Source organism: Myotis myotis, unplaced genomic scaffold (genome assembly GCF_014108235.1).
Source record: "Myotis myotis isolate mMyoMyo1 unplaced genomic scaffold, mMyoMyo1.p scaffold_m19_p_3, whole genome shotgun sequence".
Classification (NCBI taxonomy): Eukaryota; Metazoa; Chordata; class Mammalia; order Chiroptera; family Vespertilionidae; genus Myotis; species Myotis myotis.
The window spans coordinates 125,328,317-125,347,338 of NW_023416335.1; the positions used below are offsets into that span (position 1 = coordinate 125,328,317).

Here is a 19,022-nt window from a genome sequence, read left to right on the forward strand (position 1 = left end):
CTGATCAGGGTGGGGGGGGCATATCTGGGGTGAGGCTGGGCAGAGGGAGGAGCTGTGGGATTATCAGGGTGGTGGGGTCCCATCGGGGGTGGGGCAGGGCAGGGGGAGGGGCTTCAGAACATTGTCTGGCCAGCCCCGCCCCCTATTGGGGTAGGGGGGTCAATCAGGGGCAGGCTGACTGGGGGGAGGGACTGTGGGAGGTTGGCCGGTTTGCTGGCCACAGTGGGTGTCATAGTGACTGGTCATTCTGGTCATTACGTCATTACAGTTGCTGGCTTTTTATATATATAGATATGCTTATATTTAAGAGAAATGAATGACAGTAATGATACAAGGCATGGGTGGAAGGAATTAGATTATTTGTTAGGTATTTGCACTACCCACAAAGCAGTATAGTGTTATTTGGGGTTTTTTTGGTTGTCATTTTGTGTGTTTTTTTGTTAACCCTCACCCAAGGATATTTTTTCATTGATTTTTAGAGAGAGTGGAAGAGAGAGGGAGAGACAGAGAAAGAGAAACATTGACGTGAGAGAGACATATCAATTAGTTGCCTTCTGCACTTGCCCTGATCAGGGCCGGGGATGAGCCTGCAACCAAGATACATGCCCTTGACTGGATTTGAACTGGGACTCTTTAGTCCATGGGCTGATGCTCTATCCACTGAGCCAAACCACCTAAGGCTGTATAATGTTATTTGAAAGTAGACTTGGCTTAATTGCAAGTGTATATTGCAAACTCTAGGGCAACCACTAAAAAAAAAAAAAAAAAAAAAAAAAAAAAAAAATTATTTTAAAAGTATAACACATATATGAACGAGAGGAGAGAAAACAATCATAAAATGATTAATGAAAACTACAACAGGCAGAAAAAGGGTAGAACACAAAAAAGGGAACAAAGAATAGGGCATAAAATATAAAACAGAAAACAGTAAGAAATATAGTAGATAGTAAATCCAACTGTATCAATAATCACTTTGAACATCAATGGTCTAAATGCACCAATTTAAAGAAAGTGATAGCCAGAGTGGATTAAAATTAAAAAAGGACCAAGTACAAGTTTTGTGCAAGAAGCCCACTTTAAATATAAAGGCACATACAAATTAAAAATAAAGGAATAGAGAAAGATATGCCATAGTAATACTATTAAAAAGAAAGCAGGAATAGCTATAATTGAATTTCAGAGTGAACTTCAGAACAAGAAAGTAATCAGGAAAACAAGAAGCGTTATGTAATGATAAAAGCATCAATTCTCCAAGAAGACATAACAATTTTAACATGTACACACCTAGTAACATAATGTCAAAATACATGGGGCAAATACAGAACTGCAAAGAGAAATAGATGAATCCACTATTATAAATGGAGACTTTAACACACTTCTATTAGAAATGAACAGATCCAGCAAGCAGGAAATCAGTAAGGACATAAGTAAACTCAAAAACACCATCTATCAACTATATATAATAGATTACTTTATACAATAACAGCTGAATACATATTGCAAGCTAATGTGGAACATTCGCCAAGATATACCACATGCTGGGCCATAAAATACATCTTAACAAATTTAAAAGAACATAAGAAATTATATGGTGTCTGCTCTCAGACTTCATTGGAATTAGACCAAAAACGATAAAAGTAAGACAGCTGGAAAAATCCCAAAATATGGGCAGATTAGACAACACACTGCTAAGTAACACATCAGTCAAAGAAGAAATATCAAGAAAAATTAAACAGTATTTTGAACTAAATTAAAAAAAAAACAGTTTATAAAGATTTGTAGGATGTAGTGAAAGTGGGCTTAATGGAAATTTTAGCACTGAATGCTTACATTAGAAAAAAAAGATCTAAAATCAATTATCTTAAGCTTCCACCTTAGGAAACTAGAAAAAGAAGAGCAAATTAAATCCAAAGTAAGCAGAAGAAAAGAAATAAGACTTAGAGCAGAAATCAATGAAAACAAAATGAATAGGAAAAAAAATCAACAAAACCAAAACCTGGTTTCATTGTAAAGATCAATAAAAGTCAATAAACCACTAGCCAGGCTAACTAAGAAAAAAAGAGAGAAAAGACACAAATTACTAACATCAGAAATGAAAGAGGGAACATCACTACCAATCCCATTGGCATTTAAAGGATAATGAAAAAATATATGAACAACTCTATACCCACAAATTTGATAGCTTAGATGAAATGTATAAAATCTTTGAAAGACACAATTAGGGAAAATGCACACAAAAAGAAATAGAGTACTTGAATAGACCTATATATATTAAAGAAATTATATCAATAATTAATAACCTACCAAAACATGAAGCATCAGCTCCAGATGGGTTCACTGGTGAATTCTACTAAACATTTAAAGAAGAAATAATATCAATTCTCAACAATTTCCTTCAGAGAACAGAAATAGAAAAAAATACTTCCTAACTTATTCTATGAGGCCAGTATTACCCTAATATGGAAACCAATCAAAGTTAATGCAAGAAAAGAATACTACAGGCCAGTATCTAACAGATGTCAAAATCCTCAACAAAATATTAGAAAATCAAATATAAGAGTATAAATTGTATAGCATGACCAAGTGGGATTTGTTTCTGGTATGTAAAACTGGCTCAACATTTGAAAATTAATGTAACCAATCAATAATGAAAGAAAGAACAATGTCAAAGGACAGACACAACCCAACTTCAACACTTACTATAAAGCAACATCATCAAGACAGTGTGGTATTGGCGAACAGACAAATAGATCATCAGAACAGAACAGAGAACCCAGAAATAGACCTACATAAATATAGCCAAATGATCTTTGACAAAGGAGTAAAGGCAATACAACAGAACAAAGACAGTCTTTTCAATAAATGGTGCTGGACCAAGACATCCACATGCAAAGAAAAACAGAGTCTAGAAACAGCTCTTAGACTTCACAAAAATTAATTTCAAATATATCACAGACCTTAAAATAGATCACAAATTATAAAGTGAAAGAACAAAGCAGAAACATACTCTCCTCCCTCTCCTCTATCTTGCCTTGTAGGGCTGGGCCCTCAGCCCAAGCCCCCTCCTTTTCTGAGTGACCACAAGAATGCCAGTATTGTCCTAACTCCCCCAACCACCACCTGAGTGGACCAATGAAGCTCCAGGAATGCAGCTAAGGTCCTGATAAGGCTATAGTGGGGGACGGCTCAAGCCTCAGAATGTGCTGGTCACTTCCTGACCTTTGTGCTGTAAGACCCTGATGAAAAACCCTGACCTAAATGACCAATCTCTGTAACCCACATCACCCCCTAAGCCCACCCAAATAACTAGCCCTATATAACCTTTGTTCTCCTGGGGCACGCTCTCTCGCCTTACCGCTGCGTCGGACAGAGGCTGGGAGCCAAACCTAGGTTTGATTACTAAGACTCCTTGCTTTTGCATCGGAAGAGGCTCCCTGGTGGTGGATTTTTGGGGACCCTGAACTCTGGGCATAACATTTGGGGGCTCGTCAAGGATCCCCAAAAACCCACGAGGGACCCCACTCCGGAGAGTCTGCTGACCACGGTAAGTGTCTGTGTGTCGTCTGTTCTGTCCTGTGCGAGCTCACTTCTGAAATCTGTGCCTGATAAGATCTAAACTGGACGCACTGGCGGGATCTCAGGCAGGAGGAGTCAGGGGACGCCTTGAACCTCCATCTGGAGGGGTGTAAAAGCCCCTCACGAGGGGAGTGGATTCCCCTCAAACCTCTGGGACGAGGCGGGTCGCTCCCGCTGGCCGGCACACGGCCATCGTCCAGTTTTCAGTTTTTCTTCCGCGGGGTCAGAAGGCTGTTCTTAGGTGTCTTTGTTTGTTTGGTGTCTGTGTTCTTTTGTTTAATTTTGTGGACTCACTGGACGGACGCTATGGGACAGACTCAAACTACTCCTTTAAGCATTATGGTTGATCATTTTAAAGAGGTTAAGGGAAGGGCTAACAACCTCAGTGTAGAAGTGAAGAAGGGTCGATGGCAGACTTTCTGTTCCAGCGAGTGGCCGGCTCTCAATGCCGGATGGCCGCTGGAGGGGACTTTTGACCTCCCCACCATTCATCGGGTCAGAGAAGTCGTATCTCGGCCAAAGGGGGGTCATCCCGATCAGCTCCCTTACATTATTACTTGGCAGGACCTCGTGGAGGACCCTCCCTTCTTGCTCAAGCCCTTCCTGGCTCCACGCCCTCCGGAGCCGGCACCCATACTTGCCTTGCAGGACGCGGAGAAGAAGATGAAGGAGGAGAAAAAAACCACCTTGCCATCGGCTCCAGCTCCCCTCTACCCGGTTTTGCAGGGGGGTAATGAAGAAGAGTTAATTTTACCTCCCCCGTATCAGCTCCCCAGGACGCCGGAGAGATTAGATCCTGCCCCATCGCGGGAAGCTGACGCAGTTCCGGGTGTGGCCGGGAGCGCAGTTTCGGTTCCAGGTGTGTCTGGGAACGCAGTTCCGGTTCCGGGTATGGCCGGGAGCGCAGTTCCGGTTCTGGGTGTGGCCGGGAGCGCAGTTCCGGGGGTGGGAGTTCCGGGAATGGCCACGGTTCCGGTAGGAGGCCCGCCCCTCACCCGGCAGAGGGCTCAGCGGGAGCTGTCCGTCGCCGCACCCGATTCCACTATCAAGACCCTGCCCTTAAGGGCTGCCGGACCCCCAGATGCGGACAGCAATCAACCCTATCATTACTGGCCTTTCTCTACCAGCGATCTTTACAACTGGAAGGCGCAGAACCCTACATTCTCCGAAAAGCCGGGGGGACTTATTAACTTGCTAGATTCTGTTCTTTTCACCCACCAGCCTACATGGGACGATTGCCAGCAGCCTTTGCAGGTCCTGTTCACAATGGAGGAGAGCAAGAGAATCCTCAATGAGGCCCGGAAGGTGGTTCCCGGCGTAGATGGGAATCCAACTACCAACCAGGCCCAGATAGATGTCTCTTTCCCCTTAACTAGGCCTGAATGGGACTTCAACACGGCAGAAGGTAAGGAGAGGCTCCGAATCTACCACCAGACTCTGATGGGGGGTCTCCGCATGGCTGCTAGGAAGCCTACCAATTTGACCAAGGTAGGGAACATACAGCAGGAAAGGGATGAGTCTCCAGCTGCCTTTCTAGAATGGATCATGGAGGCATATCGCACCTATACCCCCATGGATCCAGAAGCTCTGAAAATAAGGCGGCTGTGGTCATGAGCTTTATAAACCAGTCAGCCACAGACATTAAAAAGAAACTGCAGAGGATAGATAGATTAGGGGAAAAGAGTTTTTGGGACTTGTTGGAAGTGGCTGAAAAGGTGTATAACAATCGAGAATCTCCTGAGGATAGGCAAGCCCGCGCCATGGTGGCTGCCAGTGACAAGCAGACCCGAAACCTGGCCAAGATTCTGCTAGCCACCACCACAGAGAACCCTGAGGAGCGGACCCGCCACCTTCGCCAGCTTGCCGATGACCAAGAAGGAGGTAAGGGGACTGCCCAGGGCAGGAAGAAGAAGCTGCAACGGAACCAGTGTGCTTACTGCAAAGAGATAGGACACTGGGTCCGGGAATGCCCAAAGAAGGCCGGTAAAAAAGGAAACAAGATGGATCGGGTGGAGGTCTTGGAGCTGGGAGGACTGAGTGATTAGGGGAGTCGGTGTTCGGACCCCCTCCCCGAGCCCAGGGTAACTCTTAGAGTGGAGGGGACGCCTGTTAACTTCCTTGTTGACACTGGAGCACAAACACTCGGTCCTACGCACACCTCAAGGGAAGCTAGCCAGCAAAAAGTCCTGGGTGCAAGGGGCAACTGGCATGAGCCAGTATTCATGGACTACCCGAAGAACGGTAGATCTAGGAATGGGCCGGATATCCCATTCCTTCATGGTAATACCCGAGTGCCCCTACCCCCTATTAGGATGAGACTTGCTGACCAAGATTGGAGCCCAAATAACTTTCAGACAAGGGGGGCCCCAGGTCACTGATGGCAAAGGCCATCCCATCCAGGTTCTGACTCTCAGACTGGAGGATGAATATCGTCTCCACCAAGGGGCACCCCCAGGAGAGAACAATATGGACAGATGGCTATAAGAATTCCCCACTGCCTGGGCAGAGACGGGGGGAGTAGGACTGGCCGCTCACAGGGCCCCAACCCTGGTAGAGTTAAAACCAGGGGAAAGTCCGATAAGAGTCAAACAGTATCCAATGCTCCAGGAGGCCAGGAAGGGGATTCAGCCTCATATCCGAAGACTGCGAAGCCTAGGGGTACTGGTTCCATGCCAATCTGCCTGGAACACCCCCCTCCTGCCAGTCAGAAAGCCCCGCACGAATGACTACCGACCAGTCCAGAATCTCTGAGAAGTAAATAAAAGAGTTATGGATATACACCCAACCGTTCCTAACCCGTACACTCTCCTAAGCTCTTTAGCACCCTCTAGAGTCTGGTACACTGTATTGGATTTGAAGGATGCTTTTTTCAGCCTGCCACTCGCGCCTCAAAGCCAACCCTTGTTTGCCTTCGAATGGCACGATCCAGAGGAAGGCTACAGTAGACAATTAACCTGGACGCGATTACCCCAAGGGTTCAAGAATTCGCCCACCATCTTTGACGAGGCACTGCACGAGGACCTCGGTGAGTACAGGAGAGAACACCCCAGTCTCACCCTCCTTCAGTATGTAGATGACATCCTGGTTGCTGCAGACACTGCCAAGGACTGTGAGCAGGGGACCAAAGACTTGTTGGCCACCCTAGGGACCTTAGGGTACTGGGCCTCTGCGAAGAAAGCTCAGATGTGCCAAGAGAGGGTGAGTTACCTGGGGTACATACTGGAGGGCGGACAGCGGCGGCTGTTGGACGCTAGGAAAGAGATACACAAGACAGCCGTTATGCATTTGCTACGGCTCATGTTCACGGGGCGATTTACCAGGAAAGAGGGCTACTGACAGCAGAGGGACCGACAGTGAAAAACAAACAGGAGATTCTCGACCTGCTTGCGGCCCTATGGCTTCCCGCGAAGCTAGCCATTATCCACCCGGAGGGAAGTAAGGGAATTCCTAGGATCAGCTGGCTATTGCCGCCTCTGGATCCCAAGTTTTGCTGAGATCGCCAGGCCCCTATATGAAGCTACCAAGGAGGGAAAGGCCTTTGAATGGACTGAGACAGAGGAAATTGCCTTTAATCAAATAAAGAAAGCCCTTTTAGCTGCTCCAGCCCTGGGCCTGCCAGACATTACAAAACCCTTTCGTCTCTTTGTGGACGAACACAAGGGAATAGCGAAAGGGGTTTTAACTCAGGCTTAGGCCCCTGGAGCCGCCCGGTAGCGTACTTGTCTAAAAAGCTAGATCCCGCAGCCGCCGGCTGGCTGCCGTGCCTAAGAATCATTGTGGCAACCGTGCTCTTAGCCAAGGATGCCAACAAATTGACCCTGGGACAGGAAATCTGGGTAACAACCCCGCATGCCATTGAGGGAGTCCTAAAACAGCCTCCTGACCGATGGATGAGCAATGCACGCATGACCCACTATCAGAACTTACTGCTCAACCCTCCTAGAGTGCAGTTCCATCCCAGCGTGGCTCTCAATCCCGCTACCCTGCTGCCTGACCCCGACCTAGATGCCCCGCTGCATGACTGTGTGGGGATCCTGGAGCAGGTACATGGACTTCGGAAGGACTTGACCGACCGGCCCCTCCCTGATGCAGAGGCCACCTGGTTGACGGATGGAAGCAGCTTCGTGCGGGACGGGTGCAGGTACGTGGGTGCAGCGGTGGTCACCGACACAGACACTGTGTGGGCAGAAGCACTGCCCCCTGGGACATCAGCCCAGCGAGCAGAACTCATTGCTCTCTCCAAGGCACTGACACTGGAGGCGGGGAAGCGGCTCAACGTTTACACAGACAGCCATTATGCATTTGCTACGGCTCATGTTCACGGGGCGATTTACCAGGAAAGAGGGCTACTGACAGCAGAGGGACCGACAGTGAAAAACAAACAGGAGATTCTCGACCTGCTTGCGGCCCTATGGCTTCCCGCGAAGCTAGCCATTATCCACTGTCAAGGGCACCAGAAGGCAGATGACCCAGTAGCAAGAGGTAACCAAAAGGCTGATCAGGCAGCCAAGGCAGCGGCCTTCACCTCGGTCCCCGCTATGGCCTTACAACTACCAGACCCCGGGGACCCAGTTCTACCAGACCAGCCCAGGTACTCTCAGGAAGAGCTGCAGCAGATCAGAAAGCTTCCCCTCGCTAAGGAGGTGAAGGGATGGATGGTGGTACACCTCAGATGAGAAACTCATACTACCAGACTGGCTTGGGGTCACAGTATTAGAACACATGCATCGGTCCACCCCCTTGGGAGCCCGGAAGTTAAAGAACTTAATTCAGCATGCCAAAATCAAGATTCACCAACAAGACTCCAAAATCAATCAAATTACAACCTCCTGTAAGACCTGCCAACTCACAAACGCAAGAGCTGGATCAGGTGGACAAGGAACCAGGCTCAGAGGCACCAAACCAGGAGCACACTGGGAGGTTGACTTCACTGAAGTCAAACCAGGGAAGTATGGTTATAAATATCTTTTAGTGTTCATAGACACCTTCTCTGGCTGGGTAGAGGCATATCCAACCAAGCATGAGACAGCCCAGACGGTGGCCAAGAAGCTGCTGGAAGACATCTTACCCAGGTATGGTTTTCCTGCTATGATAGGCTCCGACAACAGACCAACCTTTATTTCGCAGGTAACACAGGCAGTAGCCAAAGTCATAGGGGCGGATTGGAAATTACATTGTGCTTATAGGCCCCAGAGTTCAGGGCAGGTAGAAAGAATGAATAGAACTCTAAAAGAGACCCTTACCAAATTAACCATGGAGATTGGCGGAGACTGGGTGGCTCTCCTTCCATATGCCCGTTACCGGGTGAGGAACTCCCTTTACACCCCGGGTCTCACCCCTTACGAGATCATGTTTGGTAGACCCCCGCCCCATCATCCCTAACCTCAAAGCTGAACTTCTTGCAGAGTTTGAAAATCAGGAGATATCTTTTCTCTTAAGAGGACTGCAGGGGGCACACGAGGACATTTGGCCACGCCTTCGCGCTGTTTACGAGGCTGGCCCAACCCCGAGGCCTCATCAGTACAAGCCAGGAGACTGGGTGTTCGTTAAGAGGCACAGCCGGGAGACCCTCGAGCCAGGTTGGAAGGGCCCCTACGTCGTCGTGCTGACTACACCCACCGCTCTCAAGGTAGATGGCATCGCGACTTGGATCCACCACACCCACACTCGCCCAGCCGACCCCTCTGCAATCCGGGAGGACTTCATCGCGCAATGGAACATCGAACACAATCAGCACAACCCGCTCAAGCTCAAGCTATGGCGCATTCAACCCGGCTGATGTTGGTAACTCTATTGACCCTGTTCGCTGTCGCCCATACTGCCAGGAGTCCCCACGCCCCCTACAATCTTACCTGGCAAATCATAGACACCAGTTCGGGGACTGTACTTAATCAGACCTCCCAGTTGCACCCTAAAAACACTTGGTACCCGGACCTCTACATAGATTTGCTAGACCTCATCCGCGTTTCATAGGACCCTAGTTTCACCCGGGGCTACCATTTCTATGTCTGCCCCGGGCACTCTCGGACTCCACGAGGCCGCACCCGGGACCCATGCGGAGGAGCGGAGGACTATTTCTGTGCCTCCTGGTCGTGTGTCTCAACGGGACATATCTGGTGGACTCCCCCAGAAACCGATGACCTGATAACCATGGCTCGGCTGGCGGTACCAGCCTGTCAGAAATATAGCAAGGGTCTCCACACCCCATGCAACCCTGTGCGGATATCCTTCACAGAACAGGGAAAGAAAGCAACAGGATGGGACACTGGTAAAACCTGAGGAATTCGCCTCTATGATAAGATTAGACTCGGGGCTATGGACCATGGAGGATTATTTACCCTTCGAGTACAGGCAGCACCCCCTCACCAACAGACTCCAGCAGGAGTGGGACGTAACCAAGTGCTGGCCCCCCGACCTGTCCCTACCCAGGAGTCCCCACCCAAGAGCACCCGAGCCCCGGCCTCCCAGCCCTCTGCATCCCGTTTCTACAGGGGCACCTCCCACCCCAAGTCACTCCCTACCATCTAATGCAGACCTCCTGTGGAAAACGGTTGAAGGAGCGTATCGCGTTCTGAATGCTTCTAGACCTGACCTAACCGAGTCTTGCTGGCTCTGTCTAGATGTCAAACCACCGTACTATGAGGGCATCGTGATTAAGGGCAATTATACAGCAGCCTTGACTGCCAACTCCTGCAGGTGGCAGCAAACTGCTACAAGGCTAACCCTCCAGGCGGTGATAGGGCGGGGAACTTGCATAGGCAACGTCCCCTCTGAACAGTCACATCTCTGTAACGAAACTCTAGCTACCCCTAAAGAGACAGCATATCTTCTGCCCCCTGAGAATGCATGGTGGGCCTGTTCCAGTGGCCTCGCTCCCTGCGTCCATTCCTTAGTCCTTAATTCCCAAAAAGAGGGTTTCTGCATACTTGTGCAGTTAATCCCTAAGCTGATATATCACTCAGGAGAAGTTCTTGACAGAATAGACACCATTAACCCCCGAAGCAAAAGGGAGCCTATTACTGCCGTAACTGTGGCAGCTCTCTTGGGACTAGGACTAGCGGGAGCCGGAACTGGAATATCCTCGCTTGTCATACAAGACAGGAACTATGGAGCCCTGAGAGCAGCCATTCACTTAGACATAGAAAGAATTGAGAAATCCATCACCCATCTGCAAGAATCCCTTACTTCCTTGTCTGAAGTAGTACTCCAAAACAGAAGAGGTTTAGACTTGCTATTCATGCAGCAGGGGGGCCTATGTGAAGCTCTAGGGGAGGAATGCTGTTTCTATGTTGATCACTCAGGAGTTGTAAAAGAAACCATGGCCCTTGTGAGGGAAGGACTGCAGAAGCGAAAGCTAGAGAGGGAGCAGTCTCAGTCTTGGTATGAATCCTTGTTTAATTGGTCCCCATGGTTAACTACTCTTGTCTCGGCCCTCGTCGGAACCCTTGTAATCCTCCTAATGTTGCTAACTTTCAGCCCTTGTATTATTAACAAATTAGTCCAATTTGTCAAGGAACGCATAGGAGTAGTTCAGCTGATGGTCTTACAAGCCCAATACCGGCCTCTAGCGATGGAAGACGAGGTAGGAATGCAGTCCGTCTCATGATTGAGCCGTAAGTTCCAAGACAAGGGGTGAATGAAAGGACAAAGCAGAAACATACTCTCCTCCCTCTCCTCTATCTTGCCTTGTAGGGCTGGGCCCTCAGCCCAAGCCCCCTCCTTTTCTGAGTGACCACAAGAATGCCGGTATTGTCCTAACTCCCCCAACCACCACCTGAGTGGACCAATGAAGCTCCAGGAATGCAGCTAAGGTCCTGATAAGGCTATAGTGGGGGACGGCTCAAGCCTCAGAATGTGCTGGTCACTTCCTGACCTTTGTGCTGTAAGACCCTGATGAAAAACCCTGACCTAAATGACCAATCTCTGTAACCCACATCACCCCCTAAGCCCACCCAAATAACTAGCCCTATATAACCTTTGTTCTCCTGGGGCACGCTCTCTCGCCTTACCGCTGCGTCGGACAGAGGCTGGGAGCCAAACCTAGGTTTGATTAATAAAGACTCCTTGCTTTTGCATCGGAAGAGGCTCCCTGGTGGTGGATTATTGGGAACCCCGAACTCTGGGCATAACAAAAGCTTTTAGAAGATAACATAGGAGAAAATCTAGATGACCTTGGGTTTAGATATAGCACCAAAGGCATGATCCATGAAAGAAATTATTGATAAGCTAGACTTCACTAAAATTAAAAATCCCTGCTCTGTGAAAAACTCTATCAAGAAAATTAACACAAGCCACACATTGGGAGAAAACATTTGCAAAAGACATATCTGATAAAGAACTGTTAATCAACATATACAAAGAACTCTTGGAGATTTAACAATGGCGGCAGAGTAGGAGGATGCTGTAGGGACATGCTCCCAGGAACAAGCTGGAATTACAAATGAAATATGGAAAGGCTCCCTGAATAACCAACAGAAAACTCGCAGGATAGAATCCTGATACCCATGAACCAAAGGTGGAGACCGCATAGAGACTGGAAGGAGGGGCGGAGGTGTGAAAACACTGGTCAGGCGCCCACAGACAGCAACTGAAGTCCCTGAGAGCTATCTCAGCTGGGGAGGGAGGGGGTGGCCTGAGAACTCTGGGATCTAATCCCCAAACTGGGCTCCCCAGCAGAGAGCACCAAATCTGAGGAGGGTACCCACACAATATCTAGCTGTGAAAAGCAGTGGGGTGCTGTCTGCCAGGGAGCGGCAGCTGAAAGTTTGGGCACCCTCTTAAAGGGCCAACGAACAAAAATTCCCTGTGGAGCCACCCACCGTGTGCTCTGGCAGAAAGAGGGTGAAGTGGACTGGAGCTATGAGAGCAGAACCTAGGACTGGGGACTCGGGGGATAGAGCTCAGAAGGCAGACACCCAAGTTTCCTGGGCTGAGTCATTCCCTCACACAGCGGAGGACATCTTTCCCACATAGACATTTGCCTCATCTGGGAAAAGACAGTGGACACACCCCATTGGAAAACACCTTGCCCTGGGGCCACTTAAGAGATTTCAAAGTAACAATTAGCCTCCAGGCAGAAGCACTGCTCCATCCTGTTGAAAAAACTCTGTCTACAAGTGAGGATGACTGCCTGGGGGCAATTCAAGTCAGAATCCTATTAGTCCAGTGATGGCGAACCTATGACATGCGTGTCAAAGGTGACACGCGAACTCATTTTTTTGGTTGATTTTTCTTTGTTAAATGGCATTTAAATATATAAAATAAATATCAAAAATATAAGTCTTTGTTTTACTATGGTTGCAAATATCAAAAAATTTCTATATGTGACACGGCACCAAAGTTAAGTTAGGGTTTTTCAAAATGCTCTCACACTGAGCTCAAAAGGTTCACCATCACTGTATTAGTCTGTAGATAGAGGCAGTCTCTGGAGGCTTTGAGTCTTTGCCTGATCCTTAAGGCTAACACCTGATTTCTCATCAGAAATTCTACAGGCCAGAAGGGAATGGCATGAAGTACTCAAGGTAATGGAAAGCAAGGATCCAAACCAAGATTACTATATCCAGCAAGGCTATCATTCAAAATGGTCAAATAAAGAACTTTCCAGACAAAAAAAGGCTAAAGGAGTTCATCACCACCAAGCCAGCATTACAAGAAATGCTAAAGGAACTGCTGTAAGGGATTGCTGAGAAGAAGAAACAGAGAGAGAAACCTAGCCATACAGAATTAAAATGGCTATAAATTAGTACCTCTCAATAATAACCCTAAATATAAATGGATTAAATGCTCCAATCAAAAGGTGTAGGGTAGCGGAATGGATACAAAAACATGACCCAACTATATGCTGTCTACAAGAGACCCACCTCAAAACAAAAGATACACACAGGATGAGTGAAGGGATGGAAAAAACTTTTCCATGAAAATGGAAAAGAAAAAAAAGCTGGAGTAGCAATGCTCACATCCAACAAAATAGACTTTAAAAGCATCATGCTGAGCGAAATAACCCAGTCAGAGAAAGATAAATATCATATGATCTCACTCATTTGTGGAATAAAATGAACAACATAAACTCATGAACAAAAATAGAGTCAGAGGGGGGGAAATATATACTAGAATATAATAGAAGTAATCCTATTATTTGCAGATTTTTAATATTTCCTACAACTTTTGTGATATACCATGTTAGTTTGGATAATATTATTATATTTAAAATCTTTTTTCTTGAAATATTAATGTTTATTGCATGTAATATTATTATATTTAAGATAGCTTTTCTTGAGATATTAAGGTTTATTGCATGTAACATTATTATATTTAAAATCTTTTTTTTAATTAAAAAAAAAAGTTATTCTACCCAGCTGGTGTGGCTCAGTGGTGTTGACCTATGAACCAGGAGGTCAAGGTTTGATTTCTGATCAGAGTGGCCAATATCCAAAACACTTACACCACTAAATACTGACTGATGACGATGTGGAGCAACAGGAACTCTCAATCATTGCTGGTATGAATGAATAAAAAATGGGCCAGCCACTTTGTAAGACAGTCTGATAGTTCCTTACAAAACTAAACATACTCTTACCATATAATCCAGCAATCATGCTCCTTAGTATTTACTCAAAGAAATTGAAAACTTATGTCCAAAAATCTGAACATGGATATTAATAGCAGCTTTATTCACAAGTACCAAATTTGGATGCAACCCAAAATGTCCTCAGTAGATGAATTGATAAACAAATGATGGTACATCCATACAATGGAATTATTACTCAGCACTAAAAAGAAATGAGTTATCAAGCCTTCAAAAAATATAGAGGAACCTTATATACATATTACTAAATGAAAGAAGCCAATCTGAAATGCTACATACCATGAGTCCAACAAAAACATTATAGAAAGACAAGACTACAGAGACAACAAAATAAATCAGTGTTTATCAAGGGTAGGGAGGAAAAAGGGAATAAATAGGATTTTTAGGGCAGTGAAACTATTCTGTATGATACTATAATGGTAGATACATGCCATTCTACATTTGTCAAACCCCATAGAGTATACAACTCCAAAAATGAATTTAATTTAAACTATGGACTCTGGGTGATGATGTGTTAATATAAGTATATCAATTGTAACAAATATATCACTCTAGTAAAAAGTGGTGATAATGTGTGGGGACATAGGATATCTCTTCTGCTCAATTTTGCTATGAACCTAAAACTGCTGTAAAAAATAAAATCTTTAAAAAAAGAAGAGGTATCCACCATATTGTTAATAACAGCATTATTTAACCCTTTTCGGTCCAACGTGGAGGCTGACTCGACAGACCAGGCACTAGGAGCAGGTCCAACATCGAGGCTGAAGTCAACACCGCAAACCAGTTCAACATCCAATCCCGTCAATTATTTTGGACCAGACTGTTTGAATTCCAAAAATAAAATTGGACCACAAAGGGTTAAAATAGGAAACAAACAGAAACAATGATTATGTTCAACAGTAGGGAGTTAATTAAATTATGACAAGCCAGATAATAAAATAATATGCATCCATTAAATCAGAGTATCTAATGATATGGCAAAAACAATCATGATATTCAATGAAAAAAGCAAGTTACAACTAGCATGCATAATAAATACTATTTCTTTTTATTTTCTTACTAGAGGCCCGGTGCACAAAATTCATGCACTGAGGAGGGGGTGTCCCTCAGCCCAGCCTGCACCCTCTCCAATCTGGGACCCCTCAAGGGATGTCCGACTGCTGGTTTAGGCCCGATCCATTTAGGCCCAATCCTATAGGGATCGGGTCTAAACCAGCAGTAGGACATCCCTCTCACAAACCGGGACTGCTGGCTCCCAACCGCTCGCCTGCCTGCCTGCCTGGTTGCCCCTAACTGCTTCTGCCTGCTAGCCTGATCACCCCCTAACTGCTCCTTGCCAGCCTGATTGACACCTAACTGCTCCCCTGCCTGCCCAATCTCCCTCAACTGCCCTCCCCTGCCAGCCGGGTCACCCCTAAATGCCCTCCCCTGCTGACATAGTCACCCCAAACTGCCCTCCCCTGCTAACCTGGTCACCTCTAACTGCTCTCCCCTGCTGACCTGGTCCCCCCCAACTGCCCTCCCCTGCAGGCCTGGTCACCCCTAACTGCCTTCCCCTGCAGGCCTGATCACCCCCAATTGCTCTCCCTCCCCTGCTGGCCTGATCACCAACAACTGCCCTCCCCTGCGGGCCATTTGTGATAACATGGGGGCAGCCATCTTGTGTGAGGGTGTGGCAGCAATTTGCATATTACATCTTGATTATATAGGATTTTTAAAATATGTTTTTACTGATTTGAAAGTGAGAGATAGAAATACAGAAACATCAAAACATCAGTTGCTGCCCTGCACGCCCCTTCTTGATTTGAGCCTGAAACCTGGGCATGTGCCCTGACTGGGAATCAAACCTGCAACCTCCTGGTGCATGGGTCAACACTCAATCACTGTGCAACACCAGCCGGGCGTATTTTACTTTTTTGAAGTATATTTATGTAGTGAAACAAAGGGAAAAATGTTAAATATTATCTTTGTATTGGACAATTATGGGTAATTTTTATTTATTTAGTCTCCAACTTTTAAAAATAATGATGCATTATATTACGCTCATGGTTTAAAAAAAACAATGTCATTAGAAAAATTAAGTATCTCAATATATACTAGTTAGGTAGATACTATCATCCCTAATAAGGGACTATATTTTGCTATTGGCCTAGCAAAAAGCATGACTACTCACATGTATTAGGGATTTAATAAAAGCTTGATGACTAGATCAAAAGACTGAATAATGGCCTCAAATTATTTCAACACTTAATTTTACTACTGCTATTTACTCTATTAGTCATTCTTACCTAAAGACTATCCAAATATTTTCTGTTTATTAAGCACACTAAAGCGACTACCTTTGGGTAATGCGTGTTCCAATTGAACCCATGGGTGAATGCCTTCTGTTGGTTTCACCAACAATACTCTTTATCAATTTTTTTTTTTAAAGTATAGTTTATTGCTATTTGGAGAGGAAGAGAAACATTGATGTGAGAGCATAACATCAACTGGCTGCCTCCTGCATGCCCCCTGCCAGGGATCACAGCTACAACTTGGACATGTAGCCTTAACCATGAATTGAACCAGCAACCTTTGGTGCATAGAATGATACCCAACCAACTAAGCCACAACAGCCAGAGCCCTCTTTATCAATTTGAGGTGTGTTAATCCACCTCCACAATGGAAATATGGGAACAAGGATTGGGGAGCGATTTTTTCATGAAACAACATTTATTCTGTTAAAATAGGTGTCCCACCTTGTGTAATTTTTAAATATCTGGGGGGAAAAAGAACAGACTAACATGTGGATCTTTCATAATGACTAAATAATGCTAGTGTTAGTGGGGAATAGAAGGAGCAGAGGGGTGGTGGTGTTGGTAATGGAATATGTACTTATTTAGCAAATAAAAATGAGCAACCTATGAAAAGCAAAATTCTAGGAACTACAGTGTTAATGTGTATTTCCAGTATAATAAAAATTAAAGCTAGCCCTGGCCAGTTTGGCTCAGTGGATAGAGCATTGGCCTACAGACTGAAGGGTCCCAGGTTCGATTCTGGTCAAGGGCACATGCCCAGTTGCGGACTCAATCCCCAGTGGGGTCGTGCGGGAGGCAGCCAATCAATGATTCTCTCTCATCATTGATGTTTCCATCTCTCTCACCTTCTCCCTTCCTGTCTGAAATCAATAAAAACATACTTTTTTAAAAAAATTTAAAAAAAGAAAGTTAATTCTCCAAAGCATTGATATATGAATGTGTGGTTTGAGAAACTTCCAGTTGAATAATCTCTTAGTAGCTCTTTGTACTTGAAAAAAAAAGAAATGTCATTTAATTAGTTTTTAATTCTTTCTACTTTTATAACATGGCATAGCTCAAGCTGTAGAAAACATTAGATATAAATCAACCTTAAAAAACCCAAACAACTTTTCAAAGATATGTGATCAAACATGACTGGTAAATATTTCTAATTACCAAATTCTATCAACTTTTTTTCCTTTCATCTTTCCCCCCAAATTAATATGTTAATGAAAAAAAGTAAACTACTTAAAAATATTTCCTTTTGGTAACAGTGGTCATTATTTCCTTTCCTATTCACTATTCCTTACATTTTACTGAACACCTGAACCTCAGCTAGTTTTATTAAAAGAATTAGATTAAATAGACTTTGAATGTAAAATCATTTTTCACATGAATTTTCAAAACTTCACAAATATTTTAGAAGTTTTAATAAAGTACCTTTCACCCTCTAATACGATTCCTCACCTCGTAAATAGAAATCACAGGGGCAGCAATGCTATTAAGGTCCACATATAGTGAGGCAAAAGTAGGTTTACAGTGAGTATGTGAAACAGTTTATTCTTGTATTATTATTTATTAACTAGAGGCCCAGTGCACGAATTCGTGCACAGGTAGGCTCTGGCCAGCCCAGCCCCAATTGGGGCGGATTGGGGCCGGGCCTGTCGGGAGGAGGAGATGGCAGGAGGTGGCCAGCCAGCCACACCGATCAGAGCCCAATCAGGGCCGGGCCAGCTGGGGGGAGGTGCTGTGGGTGATTGGCCAGCGGGTCCCAACACTGATTGGGGTGAAGGGGGTTATTGAGGGTGGGGTCGGCCATGGGGAGGGGCTGTGGGCCATCTGGTCCCCCCCCTGAATGGGGTGGGGTGAGCCGATAGGGGGTCAGCACCTGGGGGAGGGGCCGTGGGAGGTTCGCTGGCCAGCCCCACTCCCGATTAGTGTGGGGTGGCGATCGGGGGCGGAGGTGGCTGGGGGGAGGGGCTACAGGCTGATAGGATGGTGGGGGCAGATGGGGGGAGACCGGCAGTGGGGAGGGGCTGTGGGCAATGGAGTAGAGCTGGCCAGGGGGAAGGGCCGTGGGGGTTGGCTGTTGGCCCCGCCCCCCCAATCAGGTCAGTTTGCTGGCTGCAGTAGGTGTCATAGCGACCGATCGTTCTGGTCATTATGGCATTCCTGTCACTGGCTTTTTATATCTATAGACTAGTGGCCCGGTGCACGAAATTTGTGAACATTAAAAGGGAATTAGAGGAAATATTTTAATATTGCTATTTGTCCTTTCTCTATAATAGAAGTATCAGAGATAAAAGAAAATTAGTAAAATGTATATGAAAATCTCCCTCCTCTCAGAGTCTGGGGCACACCGCAGGACCTAGAGCAGTGATGGCAAACCTATGACATGCGTGTCAGAGGTGACACGCGAACTCATTTTTTGGTTGATTTTTCTTTGTTAAATGGCATTTAAATATATAAAATAAATATCAAAAATATAAGTCTTTGTTTTACTAGTCTTTGTTTGGTTGCAAATATCAAAAAATTTCTGTATGTGACACAGCACCAGAGTTAAGTTAGGGTTTTTCAAAAAGGTT

The 19,022-nt window shown here is 45.7% G+C and overlaps 1 protein-coding gene across 1 annotated transcript; it reads left to right on the top strand.

The window, feature by feature from the left end:
- The first annotated feature begins 3,915 nt into the window (after positions 1–3,915).
- LOC118650577 lies at positions 3,916–6,060 on the top strand. Its single transcript, XM_036298960.1, is given in 3 exon segments — positions 3,916–5,155; positions 5,158–5,714; positions 5,716–6,060. Coding segments are annotated over 3 exon segments (2,142 nt in total).
- Positions 6,061–19,022: the final 12,962 nt, after the last annotated feature.